This window comes from Helianthus annuus, chromosome 10 (genome assembly GCF_002127325.2).
Source record: "Helianthus annuus cultivar XRQ/B chromosome 10, HanXRQr2.0-SUNRISE, whole genome shotgun sequence".
NCBI lineage: Eukaryota > Viridiplantae > Streptophyta > Magnoliopsida > Asterales > Asteraceae > Helianthus > Helianthus annuus.
This window is the reverse complement of record NC_035442.2, coordinates 6,863,047-6,874,979: the sequence shown is the minus strand read 5'-3', so window position 1 is coordinate 6,874,979 and position 11,933 is coordinate 6,863,047. Positions and strand designations below refer to the sequence as shown.

The window sequence follows — 11,933 nt, the reverse complement described above, 5'->3', positions numbered from 1 at the left end:
GAGACAGGCCACTAAGGGATGAAGACCGAAGACCAAGCAACAGACAAGGAGGAGTTTGTTGGTGCACTTTTGTGTCTGTAGCTTGTTCTTGTTACGTTGTAATTTGTACGCTCTTTGTTTATGGTCTGTATAGTTTTGGTCGAGTCGGCCAAGTCAAGATATCCTCCTATCTTGACTTAGCGCGGCGTGTCTTTTGTTAATGATGTAAAACAGTTTGCAATATGCAACTGTTAGTTGTTAGTTTTGTGTTTGGCTCTCTCTATATACTGTTACAAGTTCCTGTCTTATGTAGGTTCCCCACGAAGGGTCTTGAATCTTCGTGGGATACACTGTTCACGAACAATGGGATTCATAACAATGTTCTCCACGAAGACTTATGGTACGTGGAAGAGAATTGTTCGTCTGTAATGTCTACGAAGACTCTCACTCTCCATGGGCCAGTTGATTGTTCGTGGCCCAGTAATACTCTTCGTAGTGTTATTGGGTATTGGGCCTATATAAGGAGTTACCTGTTTCTTATTCAGTTAAGAGAGTCCCTGTGAAAGTTGTAAACACTGTGTGTATGTGTGTACTGATTCTCTTCACTTAATCAAAGCCTGTGAAGCTTTGGTTACTTTGTGTTTGTTCTTCTTTGCTTTGGTTTGCAAACTTACGTGGATTATACACTCGTTAGTATGTTATAAAACAAGGAAGTAGGTTTAATCTTGATCCTCCAAGTGGACCTACAATACCACGTCTGAGGGGGAAGAGGACTGATCTCTCCACTTTTGCGTTTTGATTTGGGGATGTACGTTGTGGGTTGGGGTGACGGTTTTATGGATGAGGAGGAGACCTAAGACAACCGACGGCGAACTGAAGGAGGTTTAGTTGTTTTGTAGATAATGGGCAGGGAATGGTGGAGACCACCAGGTGAGGGAAACCGTAAGGAACTGCCCTGAACTGCTACTACAACAGTTATTTTTGCGAGTTTAAGTGGCTGAGATTTCAGCTAAATCCAATGGTGGAGATTGAGTTAAGAGTTGGTTAGACTTACTGGGAACAATATATATATATATATATATATATATATATATATATATATATATATACACATATATATATATGTATATATATATATAATGCGTGAAGCATATAACTAAATGATGTTTAATTTTTTGTTGTTAACTTGTTATCATATAGAGAGAAATTGAATATAAAGCCCTATAACGTCAATTCCTGGTACACGTTAATTACATTCAATACCTAAGTTAATTATTCTTGTAGAATTCCATGATCCAAAACATAGAGACCCGGCAAACAATTTCCATAGAAGTGAATCCAGCCTCTTTGGCCAAAACGTTGTATTCTTTTGCGGTTCGCTCTTTGCCGCCAGGGTTAGCAATCAACATGATCATATCACCACCGATGACGGTCTTACTAACTTCATCACTACAACTAGAATCACTTTCCTGGTCCGGAATGATTGCTTCCACCACCACCACCCTACCACAATCCGGCAATGCCGCCCAACAGTTCTTTAGAAGCTTGATGCAATAATTGTCACCCCAGTCGTGTAATATCCACTAAAAGAAAAGGAAAAAATACTTAATGGAAAAAATATTATTTAAACAAATATAATGTTAGAAAAATTGATGTACCAACCTTCATGAAAATAACATCTCCTTTAGGAACGCTTTGGAACATATCTCCTCCGACATGCTCCACACCTAGTCAAGAACATCAAACAACAATCATCAACTTAAGAGTCTTGGTCCTTTACCGGTTTGGATGGTTTGAGATCCAAACGGTTTGCTTTTCATGAGTCGGTGGTTGAATAGTTCACATTTCATTTCGGTGGATTATCAATATGGTTCAAATATTTCCAATGAATCTGTGTTTATGAAATTGAAGATATACCTGGGTAAGGAGGTGCATCCTTAATGACATGAGGTAGATCAAAGTTGGTCCCCTTAATACTAGGGTACTTAGAAACAATAAGCTCAAGGTTAGCACCTAAACCACCACCTACATCAATCAACTCTTTGACCCCTTCAAAACCCTTGTACTTTTCAAGGATCATCTTCATCACTATTCTTGTGTTGTTATACATGCACTTGTTGAATAAACTATTGAATCTATTGTCTTTTGCAGGATACTCAAATGCATTCACCCCATGAGCCTTGTCAAATGTGACCCCTCCCTCAATAACTGCATCTTTTAGGTGATGCCTACCCCAAATAAACTTGGTCAATGATAAAACAATTTCACTAATGAAGGGTTAAATCGATAAAAATATATATAAAAAATTATATAAGAAAGTTATCAAACAAATTAAAAGTTTTAAAGTATACAATGCTATTTACAGTTTACGTATAGTGTATATTTAAATCAGTGTTAATCTAAATAACATTATTGATATTAGGTATACCGTATACGAGTAAAATCAAAGGTATGGGCTACATTATTGATATTAGGTGTATCAATAATAGAGTTGTAATCATGATGCTTTAGGTGATATTCATCAAAAGCATAACACTTTCATCTTTTTTGTTGTGATTACATTAAATATGTTTTCTTTTTTCCATTTTTTATGCATTTGTATGTAATGATATTAGAGCAGTTGGTAAAAAGAAATGTAATTATAGTCATGGGCGAAGCATAGTGGGGACGGGAGGGGCGGCCGATCCCCCGAACTTTTCGATCAGTAGTGGAGAATATGTAGTTTTCGTATACAATTTTTTGGGTATATACGTTTTCGACCCTCCGGTTTTATAGAAATTTTTGGGTATGTAGCTTTTCGTCCTTGGTCAAAAATCTCAAACTTCGCCACTATTATAGTAAAACTATTTTAGGTCCTTTTTTATTTATTTTTTAGAGCCATTTAATGTACTTTTAATTCTATATCATTATTAATCACGAAACTCAAACTCTCAATCTCAGAAAAGACACAATTTTACACATTTTGATAGTGTTTGAGCATTCACAATAAATCCTCTATTTTTATGTGAGTGTAACCTCTATTTTTTTAGGGTAGTTGTAAATGGTTGTGAGTGGATGAGAGAGAAAAAAAAGTTACTGTTCGCCAGTAAATTTGGAGGAGATATTGTTCTCCTCTATAATTTTTTTTTTTTTTTGAAAGTGATTGTGAGTGGAGCAGAGAGAAAAGGTAATGATAAAAGTATAAAAAATATTATTTAATTGAAAAAGAGAAAGAAAAGATAGTGTTTTTAGTGTAATTATAGAGATAGAGTAAGAGAATTCATTGTAAATGCTCTTAGACCGAAGACCCTTTGGTCTATGTTAGGTTATTAACGACCTTCTATTTGTCTTAAATCTAGAAGTTGAAATAAAAAGAAACACTGATTGATAATATGATGTAAATGAGACGAGACAAGTGACTAAACTTAAACTTGAGTCATCTTATCGAAGAGAGCTTTAACCTGGCTTGTTTAAACCTATTAGGAAATAATATTTCTCAATATTTGTAATTATTGTAAACCTTTATTTTCTCCTTGATTAGCTCTCATTGTATTGTATATATCTCTCAAATCTGTTAATGAGAATTATCACGTTAGAATTATTCTCTAATATGGTATCAGCCTAAAATCCTGGGCCTCCCAAACACCACCTTACCACTGCCGCTTCCTCCTCATCGCAGCCCCCTTCTCCAGTTTTTTTTTTTTTTTTTTTCTTCGATGGCTGGTGACAGGTCTTCATCCTCCTCCGATTCCTCAATTCCGCTACAAACCCTTCTTCATATGATTTCTATCAAGCTATCCTCCTCAAACTATCTTCAATGGAAAAACCAGATGGAAACCATTCTTTCTTTTCCAGATCTTTGCGGACACATTGATGGATCCATTCCTGAACCATCGGCTACAATTGATGCAGATGGAAAACAAACTCCGAATCCCAACGCAGCTTCTTGGAAATCTGACGATAAAAAAGTCCGTCTCCTCCTTCAAGCTTCCTTGACCGAAGAATCTATGGCTGAGATTCTTGGTCTCACATCTGCTGCAAAGGTCTGGAATGCTCTTGCCACAGCCTACCAGCCAAACTCTCTTGAACAAATGCATACCCTCGAAGATTCTCTTCGTAAACTACAGAAAGGTAATTCTTCTGTCTCAGAATTTGGCAGAAAATTTAAAGGACTGTGTAATCAGCTTGCAGCTATCGGTTACCCTGTAGCAGAACACAATAAATGTCATTGGTTTTTATGTGGTCTTGGCTCCACTTTTGAGAATTTTTCTATTGCTCGTCGTGCCATTACTCCCCCGCCAAAGTTTCAGGATCTTGTTGCTCAAGCAGAAAATCATGAACTATTCATGCAATCAATACATACCTCCCACCCTCCACCGGTTGCTTTTACTTCGCAACAAACTCGTAGCAATCAGTCTCGCACTAATTATCACAATAATGGTGGAAATCAGTCTCGTGGATATAATGGCAGATCTCGAAATAATGGTGGTCGGGGTCGTGGTCGTCGGCCTCCTCATTGTCAGCTGTGTAGAAAGGAGGGGCATTATGCATCTTCCTGTCCAAGTCTTGCCACCTATGCTCAACAACGTCCATCCATCGATGCAAATCTTGCACAAGCCTTTCATGCAAGTTGTACTCTTAATCCGAATCAGCCAGATTGGACCTCTGATACCGGTGCAACTACCCATATGGTTCCTCCAGACACTACATTGAATAGCTCGGCCCCATATTCCGGTAATGAACGTGTTGTTTTCGGGAATGGTAAATCCCTTCCTGTTATTCGTGTCGGCAACACATCTATTTCACCCAAATTACCATTACTGGATGTTCTTGTAGTGCCTCATTTAACAAAGAATCTCCTCTCAGTTAGCAAGCTCACAAATGATAATCCTGTTGATGTTTTATTTTCTAATAGTTATTTTCATATCCAGGACAGGAAAACTAAGGAAGTATTAGCTAAGGGAAGATGCGACAACGGTCTCTATGTTCTTGATCACGGTCAAAAGGCATTCATGGCAGAAGTCAAATCCCCTCATTTACGTGCTTCTTATGAACAATGGCACGCTCGTCTAGGTCATGTGTCACATGACATTATTTCTTTATTAAATAAGTTGGGGCATTTATCTGTTACGTCTTTATTGCCTAAACCGGGTATATGCACCTCTTGTCAATTGTCTAAGGCAAAACATTTACCTTTTACGCATAATAATAAGCGTGCCTCTCATGTTTTGGATCTTATACATTGTGATCTTTGGGGACCGGCTCCTTTACCTTCAACTGATGGTTATTTATATTATGCTATTTTTGTGGATGATTTTTCCCGGTTTACTTGGTTTTATCCATTAAAGGCTAAATCAGAATTTTATAATGTCCTCAAAATATTCTTGTCCTTCGTTCATAATCAGTTTTCCACCATGGTCAAGATTTTTCAAAGTGATGGAGGCACTGAATTTACCAATCATCGCGTTCGCGATTTGTTTCTTGAGAAAGGCATTTTTCATCGCCTATCATGCCCATATACACCGGAGCAAAACGGAAGAGCAGAACGTAAACATAGACATATTACAGAAACTGGGCTTGCTATGCTCTTTAATGCTCATGCACCGGCACAATATTGGAGCGATGCCTTCATATCGGCTACCTATATTATTAATAGAATACCGACTCCCTTGCTTGATAATAAATCACCATTTGAGTTGCTTTTTCATCAGGTACCATCTTATACAAACTTCAAAATTTTTGGTTGTCGAGTTTTTCCATATTTGCGGGATTATGCACCAAACAAGCTATCACCACGAAGTGACTCATGTATCTTTCTTGGTTATTGCCCACAATATAAAGGTTTTCGTTGCTTAAACCCATCTACATCAAGAATTTATGTTACTCGTCATGCACAGTTTGATGAAGCAGTTTTTCCCTTTAGTGGCAATATCCCACAAGTTAATGAATCCTCTTTACTATTTGCAAATTTTGATGAAATTTTACCCACTGCTAATACCCACTCCACATCATCAAACCACATACTCAAAACCAATAACCAAACCCATAAACCTATTTTCCCTACTCCTTGTTCCTTGTGTCCAGACCATACCAACCCCGTAACCAGCTCCACTTCCGCACCACATACCCAACCCAACTTACCAAGCTCTACTACCTCCGTTACCCAACCCAGTACCCCAGGCCAAGTCACCTTCGTGACCAATCAACCAGTCCCACACGTCTCTACCAACCAGCCAGACCCAACCTCATCTCACTCTTCTACCTCAACCGTACCACATCCTCAACCACCAAACGAACCTATACCAACTCATCCTATGCAAACCCGCTCAAAATCTGGTATTTTTAAGCCAAAACACTCTGCTGATCTAGCTTTTCTGGGACACAGCTTACTTCATACAGCTCTTTTTTCAGCTAAAGATCCTAAGGGGTATAAAACGGCTTCTAAACATTCCAACTGGGTTAAGGCAATGAATGAAGAAATGGATGCCTTGAACAAAAACAACACTTGGACTCTTGTTCCACGTCCAGATAATATGAATGTTGTTGGCTCTAAGTGGGTGTATCGTACGAAATACAACTCAGATGGTTCGGTTGAGCGCTTTAAAGCACGATTAGTCGCTCAAGGTTTCACTCAAATACCGGGTCTTGACTACAACCACACCTTTAGTCCTGTTGTCAAAGCATCCACGGTACGCATTGTTCTGGCTTTAGCTACCATCAACAATTGGCCGCTTCATCAGCTAGATGTAAAAAATGCGTTTCTAAACGGCAATCTTAATGAAGTTGTTTACATGGAACAACCACCGGGCTATATTGATAACACGCATCCTAGTCATGTGTGTCGTCTTCACAAGGCACTTTATGGTCTCAAACAAGCACCACGTGCTTGGTTTCACAGGTTGAGTTCTTTCCTTTTGAATCAGGGTTTTCTTTGTAGCAAATCTGACACATCACTCTTTGTTTTTAAACGCAACTATTGTGTCATGTACCTGCTTGTTTATGTGGATGACCTTATTCTCACGGGTAATAATGAAGACATCATGGGCAAGTTCATCTCCAGTCTTCATGATGAGTTTGCGACAAAAGACTTGGGCCGTTTGAGTTACTTTCTTGGTTTAGAACTGACCTACACTGAGAACGGGCTTTTTCTATGTCAATCTAAATATGCCTATGATATCCTGGCTCGGGCAGGTCTTAGAGATTCTAAACCGGTTTCCACCCCGCTTGCTACAACTGACTCCTTTATCACTCCAGGAACACCTTTTCATGATCCCACTCTTTATCGCTCATTGGTAGGTGCTTTGCAGTATTTGACAATTACTAGACCAGATCTTGCATATGCTGTGAATCAAGCGAGTCAATTTCTGCACTCACCCACTACATCCCACTATCAACTTGTCAAACGTATTCTACGCTATGTTAAAGGTACGTTATCTTATGGGCTCACGTTCTCTAAACCTCAAGCCACAACTCTTGTGGGCTATTCGGATGCAGATTGGGCTCGTTGCATTGAGACACGACGCTCTACATATGGGTATTCTATCTATCTGGGAGGGAATCTTGTCTCATGGAGTGCCAAAAAACAACCGACCGTTTCACGGTCTAGCTGTGAATCTGAATATAGGGCTATGGCAAATACAGCAGCTGAAATCATTTGGGTCACTCACTTACTTCGTGAGTTACATGCTTTACCCCATGGGCGACCTACTCTCTTATGTGACAATCGCAGTGCTATTTTTCTTAGTCAAAATCCTGTTTCTCACAAACGTGCTAAGCATATCGATATTGATTATCATTTTGTTCGAGAGCTCGTATCATCCGGCCAACTCCAAACCAAATTCATCTCTACCAATCTTCAGGTGGCCGACATATTCACCAAAAGTCTCTCACGACCATTGTTTGAACGGTTTCGCAACTTGCTTCGTGTCGGCCCTCCACCTATCCGATTGAAGGGGGGTATTAGGAAATAATATTTCTCAATATTTGTAATTATTGTAAACCTTTATTTTCTCCTTGATTAGCTCTCATTGTATTGTATATATCTCTCAAATCTGTTAATGAGAATTATCACGTTAGAATTATTCTCTAATAAAACCTATCTAAATAAATCGTAAATTCGGTCGGTAAGAAGTGTTACGCTTGAACCTTTTATTATTGAACTCTTTTTTATTTGTATGTATCATTATTTCTCAAATATTTATATGCATGTATAACGCATAATATATATAAATATAAATATAAAACTTAAAATTTTATTATCTTATACTACATTACATTGCATTATATTACCTAAATACAACAAAACCAATGGTCGGCGGGAATAGTGTCTCCCATTGATTGGAGGAAAGGGGCGGCAAAGGGAAAATAGCCGTTCCAAAAACAGGTTGTGTTGGTTATGGTGCTATTTCCTTGTTTTTTTCAACCACAATTACCCCATTTGTGTGTAATTTTTTTTTTTTTTTGAACGGCAAATCTGGATCACTGAGGGACCACTAGAGTATCATCGTGTCACCAGCAGAACCACCCATTTGTGTGTAATTAATATTGTTCTTGCATGGGTGATTTATGAAATGAATTTAAGATATGCAAATTGTTCAGCTTTTTGCATGGGTAATTTATTTATGAAATAAAAATTTAGAACATGCAACAAATAAGAGAATGAATTTTGCCAACTTTCTGTGTTTACCAAACATTATAAGCAAATTATTTAACATCCGCACCAAATGCACATTTCTATGTTTTTCTAAACTTAGTTTACTTTTTACTTAAGAAATAACTTACTTATATCACTATTTAATCATTCAATATTTTAAATGCATTTTAATAAAGTAAGTAATAAAATTTTAAGAGAAAAGAGGTGATGACTTGGAAAAGACCAAAATATATAAGGATGTTAGTATGGTTGGAGGTGAAATTAGGGATTTTAAGGATTTGTATGAATTTGTAAGGATATGTTGTGGGAGCTGACTAAGCACTTTAGGATACCTAAGGACATCCTTAGGATTGAAGATAATCTTATAGTCTAAATGATAATTTCTATACGTTTGTACTTCTAAAAAAGATTTTGTTTACTCGAAAACAAATTTTAATAGCAATTTATCAAACATGTTTGATATCTTATGATTACACCCTTCAAAACAAAGTTATATATGAATCTAGATTGATATAGTAATAGCTAGTTTTTATAAATCATAACGCATTAAATATTTATAAAAATAACTACTCATGCTAAAAACGACTTGTTTAACATGTTATGCAGCTAGATATATATAAGAAGTATAGATAACTAACCAACAATCAACAAGTACTTTATCGTAGAGAAGGAGAACTGATGAAGCATGAGACGTTCCATCTTGTTTTCGGACATAATTATTGGACATTGCTGTCATGCCATATAAGTTCCTAGAATCTCCATGTTCATCCTTTACTACAGTTGATGTAAGAACCGAATGGCTAGCGAGAAACCGAAGAATTCGTTCAATTAACGCCGGTGTTTCGTGGGTTTGTTTTGGAAGGCTAGAAGCAAGATCAAAACAAGAGAAGTTGCTACCAGGAGTCTTTGCCATGATCTCAAAGAGATCTAGTTCGATAGCGGTTTTAATGACCATAGGCAGAACTATTCCCCCGTTTATTTGATTCACTCTAAGTAGCCCTTCCTCTTCTTCAATCATCTTGTAAGAGTCCATGACTGAACCAAATGATGTGGTGAAACTTAGTTTGTTTTCAATGGTGTTATATATAGTATATACCACTCAAAACATGATGTTATTGAACCAACGGCTTGGATGAACTTTAAGAATGGGCCATCTCTCCAAAAACCCTAATTTAATTAATGGTTATAAGCTTATAATCCTTTGTATACCACTAAATTTAAATAGTGAAATCAAATCATTATTAGCTTACAATCCTGTGTATCCCACTAATAGCTTGTAATCCTTTGTATCCCACTAAATTTAAATAGTGAAATCAAATCATTATTAGCTTATAATCCTTTGTATCCCACTAGATTAAATAGTGAAATTAAATCAAAATCAAACTATTAGCAACGATTTGGTCTGGTTTGGTTTTAATGTTAGCGGTTTTGTTTGATTTAGGATGATTTAAAATAATTACTAACGGTTTGGCTTAAAAACCTTTCAAAGCGCACCATGAACAATACTACTAGATATCACGAAGAAAAATGGTGTTTGGTTTATGACATGCCAACTTTATTTTGTTAAATTACATGAACATTAATAACAATAAAAATTCAAAATATAATTAGTTAGATTATAAATATATATAAACATAGTAATGTAAGGTCTTTTTTTAATAAATGTAACAGTTAATAAATTAAAGGTCTTTTTTTATAAAACAATTAAGAAAGATGGATATAAACAATAACCACACCTTTAATAAATGTAACAGTTAATAAATTAAAGGTCTTTTTTTATAAAACAACTAAGGAAGATGGATATAAACAATAACCACACCTTTAATAAATGTAACAGTTAATAAATTAAAGGTCTTTTTTTATAAAACAATTAAGGAAGATGGATATAAACAATAACCATACCTTTAATAAATGTAACAGTTAATAAATTAAAGGTCTTTTTTTATAAAACAATTAAGGAAGATGGATATAAACAATAACCACATCTGTTTTAGGTAGCGAATTAAAAATGCGATATCATGTCAATTGTGGTTGGTAGCAAAACTAGCCAAATGAACGCATATAAAAAGGAGTGGTTAACAGTAGCTGGCTGGTGACTTATGATCACGAAAGGACCGGGTGACACTTACACACCACCATGTATTTGTTTACATGTTATTTTCATTGGTGGTAGATCAATAAATTTTTTTTTACTAACTTGGAAATTGAGGGATTTTCTATCGCTAGATATTATATTATTCGATTCGGGTCGGGTTGATTTGGGTGAGATCATGTAACACAAAACAAAGATAAAAACCGAATTGCTTTTCAAATAAATAATAAAAATACATCCCTCCCTCCTCCTCCTTTCTTTTTACCCAAAAAAAAAAAAATACATCCTTCTTCATTAAAATGCATTGTATAAATACACCATTGGAATTGAAAAGTGTGAGGTGATCCGAGAAATATTTTCATTCCTGGTTTTAAATAATTCTTCTGAGAAATATCCTAGCCACTTTTTACATCTGGACCATGATTGTGTCTACTACACGACTCCACTTTACATCTGAGAAATATATATATGGGTATAATGTTTTGAGTTGTATTGGCAAGAAAAATACCAAGCATAACAATTTAAGACACAATGCAAAGAATTCTAGGCTTAAAAATTAAAACATTATGTCAAGAACGTTAAGTAGTGTGTTTTAAACAGTGTGTTTTTGTTGTTTTTTAAATTTCATGCCATTAATACATTGCATTGTGTTCTAAATTTTTATGTTTAGTGTTTTTTTTTATTGCCAAAACAACCCAAAACATCATGTCTAAGTCCAAAACATGATGCCTACATGTCAATTTCTACGTCGTCTCACACTTCTCACGAAAAAAGTTTTTTTACAAGAACCTCACCCTATGTATATATATATATATATATATATATATATATATATATATATATATATATATACATATATATATATATATATAGATAGGGAGCCGCTAGAATGAGAACCACCTCGAGTTGTAAGAACCGCGAGAACTACACCCCACGAAGCGCCGTTCGCCGCGATTTTTTTTTTTTACAAGTAGATGTGTGCATTATAAACACGGCCGTAAAAAATCACGGCGAACGGCGCTCCGTGGGGTGTACTTTTTTACACCTCAAGTTTGGTGAAAAAAAAAGAAAAAAGAAAAAAAATTAAAAAACACCAAACTTGAGGTGTAAAAAAGTACACCCAACGGAGCGCCGTTCGCCGTGATTTTTTACGGCCGTGTTTATAATGCACACATCTACTTGTAAAAAAAAAATCACGGCGAACGGCGCTCCGTGGGGTGTAGTTCTCGC

At 36.2% G+C, this 11,933-nt stretch overlaps 1 protein-coding gene across 1 annotated transcript; it reads right to left on the bottom strand.

Annotated features, from left to right (window-relative positions):
* Positions 1-1,174: 1,174 nt before the first annotated feature.
* Positions 1,175-9,711, bottom strand: LOC110883878 (caffeic acid 3-O-methyltransferase). The gene is made up of 4 exons (XM_022131535.2): positions 9,250-9,711; positions 1,897-2,207; positions 1,642-1,706; positions 1,175-1,562 (listed from the first exon to the last, which is right to left on the bottom strand). Exons 1-4 carry the CDS (start codon positions 9,642-9,644, stop codon positions 1,248-1,250), a joined length of 1,086 nt encoding a protein of 361 aa, XP_021987227.1. The 5' UTR covers positions 9,645-9,711; the 3' UTR covers positions 1,175-1,247.
* Positions 9,712-11,933: the final 2,222 nt, after the last annotated feature.